Source organism: Bactrocera neohumeralis, chromosome 6 (assembly GCF_024586455.1).
Source record: "Bactrocera neohumeralis isolate Rockhampton chromosome 6, APGP_CSIRO_Bneo_wtdbg2-racon-allhic-juicebox.fasta_v2, whole genome shotgun sequence".
NCBI classification, from domain to species: domain Eukaryota; kingdom Metazoa; phylum Arthropoda; class Insecta; order Diptera; family Tephritidae; genus Bactrocera; species Bactrocera neohumeralis.
In genome coordinates, this window is record NC_065923.1 from 6,929,372 (window position 1) to 6,947,717 (window position 18,346).

General features: G+C 37.6%; 1 protein-coding gene across 11 annotated transcripts in view; it reads right to left on the minus strand.

Annotated features, from left to right (window-relative positions):
* Nucleotides 1-898: 898 nt before the first annotated feature.
* The window catches only part of LOC126761978 (tyrosine-protein kinase Src64B), a 79,344-nt gene continuing 61,896 nt past the window's right edge, over nt 899-18,346 (minus strand). For all 11 annotated transcript variants that reach the window (XM_050478436.1, XM_050478433.1, XM_050478428.1 and 8 more), the window contains 5 exons: nt 11,359-13,217; nt 6,638-6,857; nt 6,288-6,541; nt 5,594-5,901; nt 899-5,522 (listed from right to left, as the gene is read on the minus strand). In XM_050478436.1, the coding sequence (XP_050334393.1) occupies nt 4,908-5,522; nt 5,594-5,901; nt 6,288-6,541; nt 6,638-6,857; nt 11,359-11,590 (1,629 nt within the window). In that variant the 5' untranslated portion in view covers nt 11,591-13,217 and the 3' untranslated portion in view covers nt 899-4,907. The remainder of the gene's footprint in view (nt 5,523-5,593; nt 5,902-6,287; nt 6,542-6,637; nt 6,858-11,358; nt 13,218-18,346) is intronic.

The window sequence follows — 18,346 nt, forward strand, 5'->3', positions numbered from 1 at the left end:
GCTTACGCAGAAATCATCGCTGCAGTCACCTGCTTGGAGCGCAAGCATCAAGAGGTCATTCCTCAGCTACGTCAACGACATTAAACAATACCGACCAGACTTCGAACGCAACTAACTTCCGAAAGGGCTGACCGCAATTCACAATGGAGCCATCAAACAACTTCTCTGACCCCCTCCCAGCGAATGGCGTACTTGGCGTCAAACCACCACCCATTGCAGACGAAGAGCTCGAGTTGCCGCGAGAAACGAAAGTGACCCTTACGGAGTTTCGTTCTGGATACTGTAGCAGTTAAACTCCTACATATTCAGAATAGACCCCAACGTATCTAAAATATGTAGGTCCAGCGTGCAATGGGTCCCCGCTTGAACAGTTTTGATAGGAATTGCTTTCTGATTTCTGTACTGGAAACTGACAGAATCAAATGGAATTTAAAATTTTGCTATAAGTGAAGTAAGCGTACAACCACGCTGATATCGCCAAATTTCGCACTGTGACATAGGGATGTGAGAAGAATGCCAGTCCCGAGATATGAGATTTCACCCAAAAATGGGCGGTGCCACGCCCACCGTCCGATTTTCACACCGGCTTCCATAAAGCCCTCTCATACCATCTCGGAAGACGAACGGACAGACGGACAGTCACTCGGATTTCAACTCGCCTCGTCAACCTGATCGTTTATATACTATAATATGTATATAAATATAGCCCTATATCTATCTCTCTTTATTTTAGGTGATAAAAACAACCGTTGGTTGAACAAGACTATTATACTCTGTAGGAACATGTCGCAAGAATATAAAAAGACACATTGAAGGGAAATGTGCGGCATTTTTATTGCATTTTCAGGATTCAAAAACAGCAAATTTTTAGGTTAGGTTGAGTGAAACACATTTCGTATATTTGAATTTTATATCATAATTTATTTCATTATTATTACACATAATTTCTGTCAGCTATGATTTATGATTCACTTCTTATTCGCTTTAGCAGCGAATCGTGTGTATACCTCCCTTACCATCCACCATCCACTTTCAATTTGTTCTCACATTAGTTATTATTATTTTAATATTTATTATTTATTATTACGCTTTAAATTTAATAATATTTATTTGTTTATGTACAAAAAATTACCAACTACGCTAAACAATTTTTATAGGTTATCATTCACGTTAATCCTAATCACGTTCTAATGATTTTGTTGTTGATTTTCTCATTATTTATTTTTTGTTTTTGTTTTCTTTTAGCTTATTTTTATTTAATAATTCTTCTTTTTTTAATCTGGTTTCACTAATTAATTAATTGCTTTATGTAACATAACATTATGACGAATGCTTAATATGTATGTGCATGTGTATGTATGTACGTATGTGTGTGAGCACAACTTGTTTATGCGACAATGAGGATGGATGCAATGCAATTCTTCTGGCGGTTTATAATGATATCATATATGTATGTATGTATGTATGTATGTATGACTATGAAATGATTAAATATTTATGTAAATTAACTATGTTTCCACTTTTTAATTGTAAAATAGCTTAGCACGGTTGCATGTATGCTTATATGCATATATGTATGTGTATGTATGTGATGTGGGTATGTGATGGAAACATATTACTGGCTTTGCAAATCACTTTTCCGACCACATTTTCTATGCACTGGATTTCAGCCAAGTGAGGCCCAATTTATTATGTGCTGGAGCTTAACGGTAACTAAATTTTAGCATGTGTAATTAATTAAGTGTATCTATGTATGTATGCGCGCAAATCCAATTCAGCTTCCACTAATGCTGCGAGCACAATCCAATTACTTGTGATTAAATTCGCTGGCGTTGGTGGCCGCTGACATGGATTGCCTGATTATAAGTTTATACCGTTATCGATTTTACTTTTGCTGCCAACATATCTACTTGATTTTCATTCAAATATCGTTACTATATATATGTATATAGATGTATGTATGTAGGTGCCAACTTCACATATTTCTTTATTTGTTGCATGTGGTGAGTACGAATTGTGTTGCTACTGATTTTCTATCCACACGGTTTCAATGGATTTCTGGTATGCATGTATGTATATGTGTACTGATATTTACTTATGCAAGAATTCACTCATGGTTGTATGTATATCTATTACTTTATACCCTATACATATTTATATAGTTTAGTGAGAAATTTTCGTTACAAAAAAGTTGAGCTCTCCGCTCGTTTCAACAAAAAAATAAAATAAAATTATAACTTTGGTTTCATTCGTTTTGTATATATGTATTAATGCCATATAATAATGTATATGTATGTATGTTATTATATAACCAGTTAAATTTGATTATTGTATACTAAAGTGATCTTCTAATGAGTAGTTCGTACGCTGGAAAAATCAAATGACGAAGTTGTGATGCGCATGAGAAAGCAAAGCTGGAAGAGAGTCACATAAATACAATGTACAAACATAATATGTATGCTGTAGATGGTTTACATGTCGTGTGTATGTATGTATGTATATAGTTCTGAAACCTTTGCGAGTAGTGAGCAGTGAAATCAGTAAGGATATGGATCAGCTGTCTTTTATAGGAAGTCCATTTAGGTAAATAGGAGATTTGGCTTGAGAGTACGCCGATGTGAATGAATTCAGGAATGCTTTCAAATGTCTTATTGTAAGCAGTGTTGTTGTAAATTTGTTTTTTTTTATAAAAAATGTATTATAAACAAAAAGTGAAGTGGAAATATGGAAGAATGTTACGCACATCAGAAAAATATCAAAAAAGGTAAAAATATGATTTTAAATTTGAAAAATGAAGACATTGCAAAAGAAAGTGCATAAATTGTGCAACAATAATATAAGAATGTCATAGGAAATTGTATGCACAAATATTATTTAAAGTTATCTGCTTTAAAAAAGCGAAATTCCAATACTAGATAACCGTTTGGAGACTGAGTAAGTAAATTGTGAATAACCTAACCTAACATTTTGTGATATATTTGAGGAAAATTAAACCGTAAGCGGTGACTCCGCCTTTAAAAAAGAAGAAGAATAAAGATTTTGAAATAAATTTGCTTTAAATTTATGTTTACATTTGAAAAAAGCGGCAAAAACTAAACCAGAGCAACTCTATAAACGGCATGCTTATCACATACATATGTTAGTACTTCAGCCAAATATGCACCCGTTTAATAGTTAACAAATTAATATGAAATTATACTAAATAAAATTCCAAAATATTTCTAACCAAATATGAAAAAAAAATCGAAATTACGTTTTATAAAATATTTACGCATTTTTTTAATTTTTATATTTTTTTAAAAGAAGAAATTCAATTCAAATAAATTACAAAATTTAATAGTTTGAGCGCAATTGCACAGGATTAACCTAACTTTTTTTATTTTAATAATTTTTAGTTTGGCTCAAAAATATTAAGTAGCTCGCAAAAATGAAAAACTTAGTAAGTCCATAATATAAAATTTTGCGCTGCAATCGAATTGCTAGAGAAATACTAACAGTTAAATATTAATAAGTTTACTCAGTCACTTGAATAGAAACATTATTTTTTTTAGCACCACAGCACAATGAGTGGGCAAGGGTATATTTGCTGAGCTGTAGCTGCCACTTAACTGTATCATCGATTATGTCAGCGTCTTTTTTAAAGAAAATCAAAGCTGATATTTTCTTATAAACGCATTTTTTCATAGCTTTGCAGGTTAGTTGTTGTTGTAGTGGTATAGAACAGAAGAACAGAAGCAATAATGATGAAATAGTGTATTTCTTCTCACACTTTCTTAAACAGCTGACAGTTGCCAACTGTTTTGCCACCGAAAATTTGATAAGAAATGCAAGTGTTAGTGATGGCATGAAGTGTAATGAAGAAAAAAGTGTGATACAAAAAAAAAAAAAGTAAATAAGCGCAAAATATATGCGCTCGTATCAATGCTTTGTCACTTTTGTGAGCTTTTGTGATTTTTTGTGAAAAGGCTTAAAATTCGATTTATACAAACTAATGCTTAGAAAATAAATTCGTTTGCTGTTATTTTTGTAATAATAATTAAAAGTAATTCAATTTAACAGGTTGCAATGAACTTACTTATTAGTAAAATAACTACATACTAAGAAAAATTAAACAGAGAACGGTGAAAATAAAAAATAATTCAGAGAGTGAGAGACAGTTTCAGCGCTAACCCAACGCATGCGCATAGAACTCGATAAATGCATGGAGAGATTTTTTTCTTTTTGTTGTATTTTTTTTTTTTTTGCAAGATTTTAACGGTTTCTTCATTCGTTTTTCTTGCTATTGACTGACTATTAGATATTTTATTGTTGTGGTTGTTTTTGTATTTGTTAAATGCTTCTTTTATATAGCACAATTCATTTGCCATAAGCTTAAAATTACATAAATACCTCTATATAAATTATAAAAGATTTCGCTTATCAAGTGTAAAATATTTTTTTCTTCCTTTTTGTTTTTTTTTTTTTGTTTTGTTTTATACTATCATAAACGTACGCATATATCATACGCGTACTATGTGTTATGTATGTATATAATGTAGAGTAGCTTTTAGTATGTAGCAGTTTCTTTGCGAATGTAAAAATTCTTCTTCTTCAATTGGTACATCCCACTGGCCCCATACATGGCAGCGCCAAACGATTGCGTGTGCACCTTGATGCTGCTGCTTGGCGTTTACGCTGCAGCAATTGCAACTTTTGTCATTGAAAAGTTGCTTATTTTTGTTTTCTTTAATGTAGATACTTTTTTTTTTGTTTTTGTTTTGACGACTCACTTCTCAATTGAATTAAAAAGGCTTACAATTAAATCTAGTTAATTTATGTATGTTTGTATATATGTAAGTATGTGTATGTATGTATATCGCACTGGCAATAACGCTGTACCACTCGCGGCATTTCGAGTGCTACGCTACTTAATCCTGCACCTCCCGATAGGGCACCTCCGACGTCACGGTGAACGATTCGAAGTAGTGATTCAAGAATTCGAATGTTGGCCGCTTCTCCGGCACCGCATCCCAACATTGTAATAGTAGATGATAAATATTATCGGGGAAATAGTGATTAGTTGGTTTTGGCATGCGGAAGCCACGTTCGATATTCTCAATGACTTCTCGACTATGCATGCCCGGATATGGCACTTGTCCGTAGGTGAAGAGTTCCATTAGTAGGATACCATAAGACCAGACATCGGATTTGATTGAAAATTTGCCATAGATTATCGCCTCGGGTGCAGTCCATTTGACAGGGAAGCGTGATCCCTGTTTGGGGCAGTATTCATCGTCGGCGATAACGCGCGCCAAACCGAAATCACAAATTTTGGCGACATTATTCTCGCCGATCAGCACATTGCGTGCGGCCAGATCACGATGTATCAGTTGTTTTGATTCGAGATATTCCATGCCGGATGCCACCTGCGTGGCTATGTAGATAAGATCTTCAAAGTGTAAATAGCGGCCGTCGCCTTCGCGTAGAAAGTCCAACAAGCTGCCTTTGGACATGTACTCCTGCACAATGTAGATGGGCTCCTCCTGCGCAATAAAAAACGCAATGCAAATCAATCAATAATTCCACAAAAACATGTATGTATGTATGTACTCACCTGCGAGCAGACGGCATACAATGCCACCAGCCGATTGTGGCGGAACTTCTTCATAATGGCGGCCTCTTGCAGGAACGCCTGCGTCGACATGGTGCCTTCGCGCAGCGTTTTCACGGCGACGTCGATATTGTTGCGCCACTTGCCGTAGAACACCTCACCGAAGTTGCCGCGTCCCAATTTGCGTATCAATTGAATTTCGGAACGCGGTATCTCGTACTTGTCACGCAATTCCGGTCCCAGGTCCCACATTTGCGGCTGTGGCTTCGGACACGGACGCGACAGTATGTGGCAAAGGCCAAGTGCATTTTCTGCGGAAATTAATAGCAAATGAATATACAGCATGGCAAATGAAACGCGCAGCTAACTACAGTAGCGGCCATAAAATGGTGACCAGCAATGAAATTATAAAATTTAAGGATTTTGGCTGAGGACTTTTATTTTTTTCGATTTTTCGATGTTGTTACTTTCAGCTGATTACAATTGTTTCGACGACATTTACCGTTATATAGTTTTAAATTAATCGTGAAAAATTTTTAGAACTTCACTCATTCCAGCGAACATTCGTCCGTATATTTCGTTTCGTCTGGTACATAAATGTTCCACTTTGAAAAACGCATTTTACAAATTCTGTTTTACACCATAAACTCGCCGCTACTGTATTGGCAAATGCGTGTGCATGACATAAACAACTTACTACTGTAGGCCATCACCAGCGCCTGCAACGAGGGGAAAGTCTGATTTGTGGCAATGTAGTAGCCACCATTGTCGAGCGGCTTGATGCGATAATGTTTCACATGGTAGCCACGGCCATCCTCCCAATCCTTCACCGACAACGAATATCCGTTGGGATTGTGTTCCGACGGACGCACCAGGAATGTACCGCGCGGATTCTCCTCGGCCAACAAAAGCTTATCGGCCTCTTTGCGTAGCACATTTTCAAAGAACCAACTAAAAGAAGGGGGCGGAGAGCGAAGGAATATATGTTTATTAAATCAAAACACATGGAAAATCATATAAAATATGTAGGTGTGTATGTGTACTTACTCTTCACTGTTCACGCTGCGCTCCTCGGCGACAAAGTTTAGGGGTATCAAACCCTCCTGGCGTGTGCTCAAATTGACTACACGCCACCAATCGGACTCGGTGTCGTCGATTACTTCCATCCGGTCGCCCTTCATGAAGCTCAAGTCAGACTCATCGCGCGACTTGTAATCATATAGGGCGACAACGACACGCCGCTTGGGCAGACCACCTTGAACGCCAGCTGTAAATACAGAGGGAAACAGACAGCAGAGATGAGTGGGGGTTATGAAAGGCAAATATATATTTTTTTAAACTCTATTTGTGTACAGTTATGTAGCCATAAGGGATGGGTTTAAATAAATTTTAATGTGTATTTGATTGCGTCGGCGAGCACCAAACGGCGGCAGCTGGCAAAGAGCTTGAGGAAATTGGAAAAATCGCTTGAATTTGAGGAAATTTAATAAACCGAGGAAGAAGCTTCCTTTTTGCTATATTTTTTAATTGCAAGAGTGCTGAACGCGCGCAAGAGCTCGGGACTTCAGGAGCTACAATAAAAGACAGATAAATAATAAACTTCGGCACAAGCATACACACATGCAAAGTAATGCATGAATGCATGAGTGTGTGTGTGTGTGTGAAATTTAAAAACCTTTTAAAGCAACCTAAAAACGCCGCATTCTCGGTCGCGCTGCCATAATTCATTGCAACACAATCTGCTAATTGAATGAAGAGCAAAAAAGAAATAAGTAAATAACTGTAAAATGTAAGCCAGTAGCGGCAAGGGGAGATGAGATGCAAAATTAATGAATAACGGTACCGTAATGCCAACTTTTTCCAAGTGCACTTACTGTCGCTAATTGTATTGCACTAGATATTTACTCGCGGTTCGTGTGTTTTTCGGTCAATCATACTTTTTGGTGTTAAGCGTGCATGAGTGTGAGTGTGTGTGTACGAAGCAAAAAGTTGAGAAGCAGCCGTGTCTGTTTGTGACTGTGTAAATGGAAATGTAAATAATTGCCTGCCGACCAGTTGGCAGCTTAGCTTTTTTAGCAAGGAGCCTTGGCCTCCGCGTGCATTCCGTGAACTCACATACACACACACAGTCGCTCGAAAAAATGCAAAACGCTTACACATGCACATATGTATGTATGTATCAGCGCATAGGCAACATGGCACACGCAGCAGCGTGCTGGTGGCACACATGTGGCGTGGCGAGGCGAGGCGAGCGTATCAAGTGGCATTTGCTACAAGTGCTGCACAGCGAAAATCAGCTTTGTTCTGCGCCTTTCAACTTTGGCCTGCAAATGGAATTTGCTCAAGCTGGCTTGTAATGCTCTAGCAAGCCTCAATAATGAAGACACAGCAATCACAGCTGCTGCTGCCGCATGCACTGCGCCACATTGCAGCGCCAATGAATGCCGCAGTTGCGGGGTCTCGGCCTCAGCGTTCAATGCGCAGCTGTGTTGTGCGGTCGCAAGGTTCAGCGCAGCAGCAGCAGCCGCCGTTAGGGCGGGCGTGTGCCAGAGGGCAAGTTTCAATGTTGCTGCTCAAGCGCACTACAAACACACACACGCCTATAGAGCACTGTAAGTTTTATTAGGCACAGTAGCGCGCAAAATATATGCAATGTGTCCATACATAACATCAAATACTATTTTAGTCTCCTCTTTTGTAATAAAACCACAAGCTACTCGGGATTTTATTATTTGCAGACGAGATATTGCTCTTATAAAAATAATTGCCTACATTTGGGCGCCATTTAAAAAGACTTGATATCGTCAAATTACTTAATTCAATTTATTTAGTATTTCCCGATCTCAAAATAATGTATGCTGGTTGACCCTAACATTTTAAAAAATAAATGGAAGAAAAATATAAGGCGAGAGTGAGTATGAGGCATGAGTCCCAGTACCCTACTAGTATGTTTAGAATTAACACACAGTAAAAATATGTCTTCTTTGTATATAAGTAATTACAAATTCAGGGACTCGTTGAGTTGAACAAAATATCAATAATTACACCGGTCAACAAAAAAAAATTTTTTGGGGTTATGTTGTCATGCTGAAATTCTGATTTTAGACTTTGAAAAAAATATGTAATTTTTATTTTCAGCACTTAAAATTTTCTTTGCCTGATAAGAACAACAAAAAAAAAAATACGAAAAAAAGTTTTACAAATTCAATTTTGAATTTAAAAAAAATTCCTTGATTTATGATGCTGGAGAAACTCTAATTTAAAACACAGCAGACAGACGCAAAATTCCAGTCAACCAGTGTTATCGTGAACAACGAAGCGCTTTACTTTTGCCCAACACTGTGCTTACGAGTACCTAACAGCTTACAACTATAAATATTTAATTATTCAACCGCGTTAAGTCGTACTTAAGCGTTGTTGAGCTCAAGCCAAGCGAGAAGGAAAGTCGCCGTACTTATGGTGTTACCGCTGGGTGTTTACATACGTACATATATATACACATACTAATATAATTCGGAGTGTTGTAAATAGGTAGCATAAAAACATGTGGCAATGCAGAATGCTGGAATTCCGGACCTAACACAAAAACAAAAGCTTTCTTTTTCATGAGTTTAATGTAAGCTTACATTTGAGTTTTAAACATATCTTTCAACATATATAAATCACAGGGAGTTTGCAAATTGATTTTTAGTATTCAAAGATTTGCACATCTACTTTAGTCCCTTCACTCATCCTTCCGCTAAGGGTTTTCTTTAGACTCAATTACTCAAATGGAGCCCAAATCTCATAAACCTTAAGAGCTACGTTGCCCTCAGTTCCTAACCTAACCTAAGTTTTATGTAACGCTACTGATCGCGATCATTCACAGTAAGTAAGCATTAATATCTTCGAAACTGCATCAAATTGAATTATTATATCTACAAAAAAGTCTCAAGAAGTCATACACTTATCGAGGAGCGGTGACAGTATATACTTGGACATATTAAGTATTCTCGATGAAAGAAATCGATAGGATATTGAAAACAGATTTATTTCATGGTAATGCCTCAAAATTCATAGCTAATAATTTGTATTTCTACAAAGGGATCCTGATATGTACCTAACCTCAGAGGTATGTATATATATATAGGGTAGTCGAAAAAATCTTTTCGTATTTCTAATTAAACTTCAACTTTTTTATATTTATAATGAACATTAATGAACCAAATATGTACAATTTTGGTCGACCACTTTTTGCCATTTTTCTGCTAGAGACATTGTTCCATCAGTGTAAAACTTTTTCTGGTTTCTCGGCGGAAAACTGCGACAAGTAATTTTCATGGGTTTCCCTTGAAGCCAACTTTACTCCATTAAGGGTGTTCTGCATTGACCGAAACAAATAGTAGTCCGATGGTGCAAGGTCAGGGCTATATGATGGATGCATCAAAACTTCTCAGCCAAGCTCTTCCAGTTTATGCCGAGTCACCAAAAATGTGTGTGGTCTAGCGTTATTTTTTCGATTGCTTGCTTTAATCTCATCAGTTGTTGGCAGTAATACGTAGAATCAATCGTTCGACCAGGCTGGAGCAGCACATAGTGAATCATTCCTTTCCAATCCCATCAAACTCTCAGCATAACCTTTTGAGACGTCAATCCCAGCTTTGCGACCATTTGTTGAGCTTCCCCACGTTTCCTGTAATCACTCGCCTCAGAAATCATTTCAGATTTCATTTCGTTTCAGCAAAGGATCCCAGATGTTAATTCGGTCCGTTAAAATTTTCACAGACAATTCACCAGCCTTTTTAAATGGTTCAAAACTGTTTGATGATGAATGTTAAGTTCCATAGCGATGTCATCGCTGCTTATGTGACGGTTCTGGTCAATCTTTCCCATAATTTCATTGACCTTTTCAACGATAGGTCGCCCAGAATTGCATCTTTCACATCGGAATTTCCAGAACGGAAGCGAGCGAACCATTGTTGTGCTACACGAACTGATACAGCAACGTCTCCGTAAACTTCATAAATTTCATTGGTGGCCTGTGTGGAATTCTTTCCTTTTATATACAAAAATTTCAAAGTACACAAGCGAATTTCTTCATTTTTAAACAGCTGTAACTTTATGAAGCTTAACATCTCACCTTTCCGACACTATATCTATGGCATGACACAATGTGATTGGTAGCATAAGAGATATACGATTGCAACGACATCTATTGACAAAATACGAAAAGACTTTTTCGACTAACCTATAGACTATATCTCAATCATCGAAAAGTTTAAAGCTCACTAGATATTAGCAACCAACACACCCACACTTACACATGTACATACATACATATGTACTTATATATATGTATATACATTTGTGTGTCAGAATTAAAATTTAATTAATGGATATTCTCAAAAAATGTTTCGCACTCACTCAATGAGCTGCGAGCTTACCCTGATTAACAAATAAATACGGATTACAAGCAATAAAATATTAAAACGAGCGACCTTTCACACAATTGCACACACAAATATGTGCGAACTGTGATTTCTCATATTCACACACACACACAATTATATTCCTACACAGTTATATATGTTTACAGATGTAACTGCTGGGCAAATGAGCCTGTCAAGTCACTGGGTTTCCCAAATGCCCACTACCCGTTGCAAACTTAATAATTAACTCAGCACAAAAACACACATATGCACAACTACAGGCGCATATATTTCACCCAGAAACACGCACACACATATACACACGAGAGCACAGTAAATATAACGGATGTGGGTACTTACTTGGCGTTGTACGCGGGCGTATTATGTCTGCGCCGCCCTTGGCGCCAATTTTGAGCGGCCCACGATTCGGATCTGGCGTGTAACGGGAGTCCAGCGAGCCGCCATTGTTATGCTTTTGCCCGCTATTATTTATATGCGTCTGGCCGAATGTGTAATCTGATTTTTTATAGCCACTCGGGTAGGCAAGTGCCAGCTCCTGATCCTGTCGTTTGCTGCAACATTTATTGCCCATTTTGCTTGCGTCTGCTTGCCACTCGTCGCTTGCTACTTGCCACTGGCCACGGGCCACTTGCCACAATCAATGCGCTTAGCCGGCCGGCCGCTGCTTCGCTCACTCGCTCGCGCGCCTTGCTTTATGTTATAAATAAAATTGGCTTATCCGCCAGCTCGCAATGCTGCGGCACTCTATTTTATGCAACAACAACAACAAAAAGGCGTTGAGTAATGAAAAAGTCACTTTGCTAAGTTAAGTTTTGAATAGTTTTTTGTTGCACCAAATTTGATTATACGCGAGCGCACTGCGTTTAAATGCTTTCACCACCGTGTTGCCGTCAGCAAAAGCACGGTTGCAATTTGATTTGTCCCGTTATTATTTAGCTTTTTATTCGTGTTTTTTTTTTTTTGTTTTTTTGGGGCTTTACTGACTAAACGTCGTTGTCAATACGAATGCTATCATATGCGTTGTAGTTGTTGTTGTTGTATTTTTCACTTATTCGTGTGTTTAAAAAATGCTGCAATTCTTGTTCGTTTTTGGCAATGTTAATTGTTGGTTTTTGGTTTGTCAATTTCGCTTTGAGTTGTTGCAATTTTTGTTGTTTTGTTGTTGTTTGTTCGTCGTTTTTCTTGCTTTACTTTAATTGAAGTTCGACATTTTCGCGCGTTTCTTGCTTTAACGTGGAGTTCTGTTTTGATTTCGAGATCATTTGTTGCATGCGTACCAGTGTTGTTGTTATTGTTGTTGTTGTAGTTTTGTGAACATTCGTTTAAATTTCAATTCAATTGAGATGTTTAATTAATTTAATAAACTATCAGTCAAGTTTTTTTGTTTTTGGATTTTTTTCATTAAAATATTTACGATTTAAAAGTGAAAAAACGTGGAGGGCTTTAAATTTGAAAAGCTTCGGATACAGTTAGCTGTTGGCGCCTACTAACTAACGCCGCTAAGTACTACAGCTATGGCTACGTGCTGCTCTAGAGACGGGTTGTCCTTTTGATTACAGTTTATATTTGCGGTGAACTAGTAGTTGTGACTGGGACACGTGACACACCGTTTTGGGACACACTGTTGCACTTAGTACGCTTGTGTTACAGTTATATTCTAGTTTTAGTTAGTGATTAGCACGCACGGTTTTATGTAGTTTATTAATGTGTAGTATTTAGGTTGTTGTTGGATGTTTTGTGTTGTATTTTAGTGGCACTGGCGCTTGTGACGAGTCGCTTGTCCCTCTGTGCCGTCGTACCGTTGCACTGTGCTGTGCGTGCAGTGCTCACAAGCACCTTAGTAGTAGTACTGCGGGTACTGCGGATTTGTTGCTTCCACGTTCGTTCGTTTTGTTTTCTTCTTTCGCCTGTGTTTGTGTTTGCTTAGTGCTGCCTTTGGCTTCGTAATCGTGTTCGGTTACGCCACGGCGACCTTTATGTCGTCGTATTCGTTCTCGTCCTCGTCGGCGGCGTCGGCAATTTCGTTTGTGTTGCAGTCATGTGTTATTCTTTGCTCTTTTGTTTATATATTGTTTGATTTTCTTTGACGTTATTCTCATTGCTGTACGACGGTATTTCCCTTGACCCTAAGGATTGACTTTTTTAGTTGCGCTTGCTGTTCTACCACTGTTATTGTTGCTGCTGCTCAAGTTGAGTATCTGTAACGAGAAAAAAGTTATAAATATATTTTAGTATATTTACTAAGAAACATAAAAGACGGGATCAATATTTTTTGTGTTTGTTTGTAGAGCGCTTCAAAGAAAATATACCTCAAAACAATGCCGCTTCAAGTGAAATGTCATTGTGTGGCATATCATGTGACATTTGTAGAAATGAAAGCGATGTTATTGCATTTGAAGTGACAGTTTGTTTATTTTAAAAAGTTGAGAGTACCTTCGTGCTTCAATGAAAGATTTGAGCATTTTCACGTATGATATCCGGTAGAAAATGTAGCAGTATAAGGAGTTCCAGTAACTCAACATATTTCGAAACTTTATAATACAAATTACCACATGAATCAGAACACTATAAATAAAACATATGAAATCCCAACTTTCTATAACCAAAAAAATAATTTAACACCTATCAATGTATTCAGGATTCTCACGCTTTTTTTTTTTTTTTTTTTTTTTTTTTTTTGAAAAATATTTTTATTTCAGTTTTCAAGTATATTTTTGGTTGCAAACCCATTACTGTCAAACACGGTTTGACATCTACGAGGCATTGACTCCACTAAACTTGTGTAGATGTCCTTTGAAATATGATTCCATTCTTGTTTAATCTTTTCGTATAATCCCTGGAAATTTATGGGAACGAACTCTTTTCTTCAAATGTGTCGAAAGATTTTTGATTGAATTTAAGTCCGGGCTGCATGAGGGTCAGTCTAACAAAGTCACCATGTGTTCCTGAAACCATTGTTTTATCGTATACCACGCGCAGTATGTTTCGGGTCGTTATCTTGCTGGTAAATCCACGTTACGGGCATATTGTCATCAGCATATGGTAACATTAGGTTATCCATGATTGACATGTATTTCAACTGGTCCATGCGTCCATCGATTTTACATATAGGCTCAACACCTCGCCACGACATGGTACCCCAAATCTTTAAATAGCCGCCACCATATTTTAAAGTTGGCCTAGTGTATTTGGAGTCCAGCTTCTTTCATTGAGGCCTGCGGACGAAAATTTTTTCATCTGAAAACCCCTGATTATCTAGCTCTTTTCCACTCTTTTGCTGTCCAATGGCAGTATTTCTTTGCAAACTCTAGAGTAGTGGCTTCTTCCTAACTCTAAATTTCTCCGAAAACCGCAATTTGAATTTAATTTACCGGGTTTTAGGGATCGTTTTTTGACTCACGTATAATTAACTCGCCCTTCCAAAGAGTCGCTTTCCGACCTCTCTTATTTCTTGGAACTTGTTCTGATGTTTTATTCTTGTTGAAATATCTAACTACCTAAAACTCTCAACTGTTTCAGAATAACTGGATTTTATCAAAATTTGTTGATAGCTCAATCTGACCATTTTTTCATAGAAGAGAATTTGAAATAAATTCAATAACCGGTTTATTTTTTACTCAGTCAGATTAATTATTATTTTTTTTTTGTTTGAAAAAATCACTCCTTACCATAGGGTAGAGTACTAACTATTAAACTAGTGAAACAACATACTTCAAGAATGCCTCTACGTAATACATTCCCCTCAATTAGTGTAGCGCCTCTATTATCTACTTGTATAACAAAACAGTCTTTCAAAAAGGCGAGAAATCTAGGAAACCATTAGCGAGTTTGCCTCCTCTCATAGAAATTATCACACAATATTGGTCGGGCACTAACTGATCATTAAATATGACCTTGAACAACAGATCCAAGTTATTTCGAGAAGACCGAGTAACATAGTAAAAAAAAAAAATTTCGTCTATTCTGTCAAATGAGCAGCTTTTTTGGGAAAAAAGGACATGTCTAAAATTTCAAAAGATAGCTCAGAAACTTTAGGATAAGATCGTATAAATTGTGACAAGAAAAAATTCTGATGATTTTTCAAAAAAATTTATATTTCTGAGTCGACCAGTCGGTACACCTCAGTAGTGCTTTGCGATTTTTTCAGTGAAATCGTTGAAGACATACCTCGTTCTGGACAACCTTCGACCTCTTCAACTGATGAAAATAATAAAAAGTGATGGGCATGGTGCTTGAGAATCGTCAGTCAAGTGTTACAGAGATGGCAAGCGAGCTCGACATTTCTCAGGACTCCGTCCGAATGATTTTAGGCATGAAACGCGTTCTTGCTCGACTAGCCCTGGTAAAAACGAATTTTTTCAAAAAGAGTACGATTGTTACCGAATTTAAAGCCAAAAAAAAAATAAATATTGATGAGTAATTAAATATTTTGCGTTTTATTTACAATTTCAGAGTACTTTGTTGTATATACAGACTGGCCATGACTATATCGACTCAACTAATCAAGCAGATCATTTATGTATATATTTTATAGGGTCTACGACGTTTCCTGAAGTGTGTTACAAAACTTTGTTCAAGGTGAAAACCTTATCTCTAAAACTCTAATCTTCAATTAGAAAAATTGATATTTTTTTGAGTGCCCACTATCTCTTCTGCATCTTCTTAAAAAAACTGTGCATCATTTGTTTAGCTTCAGACGAAAAACAGAAGCTTAGGTACTTACAACTGCGGTTGGCAATAAATTTGAGCACACTCGGGTATTTGCAAAATTATTTGCACAAACCAAAAAATGAATAGGAGTAAATACGACAAGCGAAGAAAGCCTTCAACTAAAGCTGAAACGTGTGATAACATTAATAGGCGAACCACAAGTCATTCGCCCGCATAAACACGAGTGCCAAGTTCAAGCACAGCAAGAAGACGGGCCAATGACTTTAGAGCCACGCAGCTTCCCAGCAACTTGGCTACCGGCTGCATGCGACTCACGGCCCACTATCCACCGCACACTCCGCTTTGTTGGTTGTTGGCCGCCGTTCACCTTCATCGTTCGTTGATAGCCGATTTCGTCTGTGAAATGTCCTTTCGAGATTTTGGCAATTTATTTCCATTCAACTGCAGAGAATGCGCACAAAGTCTTTGACCGACTGCGCTGAACTGAACTTGTCTATGGCAACACATTTGTTGTTGCTGCAACGATGGCTTTGAGCGACGGAGGCGCTGGAGTGCAGTGCTCGACAAATCGGCGACCGTTGTCTGGCAGCCAGCGTTAAATTGCAGCATAAACACTTGCAGATGTTCATCTACTGGTGGCCTGAAGTTGTTGTTGCAGTCGCTACTTTTGTTATTGTCCACAGCGAGAGAAGACAATGACATTGAAGAACCCTCGATATTCATCCTTTCACCTGCCTAATGCGGCTCCCTATTACTATTAGCACACTTATAGCTCTTTAACGGATCAGGCACATGTGTGTGTGTGTGAGGAGTCAAGGGTTGATTATCGCCTGTTGCCATTAATAGCGTTCAATTGGTTAATTGAGGGGTTGTGTTAATTGCAATTTGTGCCTCGATATTATCCTAGACGTGAACGAGAAGAGCAGCATAATAACAATAACAACAATGACAGAGCAGCTCAGGCTAAATTGTTACTTTACAAATAGATTTCAATCGATTGTATTGAGTGTAATTAAGCAGGCTTACTTAGCAGCAACTGGCAAGAAGCGCTCGAATTGAGGCGTCTCTGGTTGTTGCAGCAAATTTAATGTGAAACATCTGTCTGGACTCGTACGACGAGCTGACTAGGCGTCTGCTCTTCTTTCCCCTTTATGAGCGCATATGACCGAGCAGTATGTCAAAGAGCAAGGTCTATGTGTGTGTCAGCAGCAGAAACTAAATTTGCTGTCAAAGAGACCCGAAACAAAAAGCACAAAATGGCCATTCAGCTGAATGAAGTCCGAGCGGCCCCTGGACTTTTGGACACAAAGCGCGTTGACAAATGAAAACCGCACAGTCAAACGAAAAATCGAAAGCAAGGAAACTTGCTGAAAGGAAATCCGATTGCATTTCAATTTTATTTTGATTTTCATATTTTTTACTCTTTCTTTTTTCAGTTAGCATTGTGCAGTGAGCTGGAAATCGAGGCATGAGCAGATCATAAAGGATTAAAAGCGATACTCAGTTTTTTGGTGTTATTTAGCAGTTGAAGCACTGAAATGACTTGAGTGCAAAAATATATAAGGGAATAGGAAAGAATTTCAGGGCAAAAGTAAAATGAAGTAGGGGAGGATAAAAACCGTAAAAGAGTGATGATTAATTACATATGTATATACGAGGCTAAGGCTTAAATGGGATAGGCGTTCTCTTAGAACTACTTTTTATAATTTTTTTTTTTGATTATCCTAATATCCCTTTTCTATTCCTTGAATGACAATTTTACTTTTATGGAGATATTCGACTCCAAGTAACTCAAGAATGCGTAAATAAAAGCCCTAAGCACCGAAGCTATAATACTTTTCACAAATTAAAAAATTATATATCACAATTTTGGCAGCTATACAAGGTGCGTTTCAAAGTAAACAGGACTTAAAAAACACAGAACAAATGGTTTTTTCGGCAAAATCAATTTATTTTATTCAAAATAGTCTCCTTCTGCTTCAATACAGCTTTTTGCACGGTCCAAAAGCATGTCGAACGAAAAGCTCGTTGGCCGGTATCACAGTATGCCGGTGCACAATGGTGTCTGCATAACGCTTTCATTTGTTCGAAAGGGAAGAAGTCGCACGGTGCCATATCAGGTGAATACGGGGAGTAGTTAATGGTAAAAATGTGATTTTTGGTCAAATAATGCAACAAACGCCAACTTTCATCTTCGCGATATTCGGGCCGAACACGTCAAATACGGCGCACCAAACGCTTCAAAACTCCAAGGTAGAATACCGCATTAACATTTCCATGAATTTCAATGATGATTTCGGCTGATTTTTGCTGAATTCACGCACAGTTTCGATGTAATTTCCGGTAATCACGGATTTTGAATGGCCCACATGTTCGTCATTTATGTCCTCACGCCCACTTTGAAAACGTTGAAACCACTCGTACACTCTGCTATGGGATAGGCAATCATTGCCATAGACTTGATTCATCAATTGAAACGTTTCGGTAAAAGTTTTACCAATTTTAAAACAAAATTTAATGTTGGCTCTTTGTTCGAAGCTCATTTTCGCACCGATAACACAAACATACTGACACTTAAAACACAATAACTTCACTTCCATTCGATGAAATGTCATGAAATTTAGACTGGACAATCTATAAAGATAGCAGATTCTAA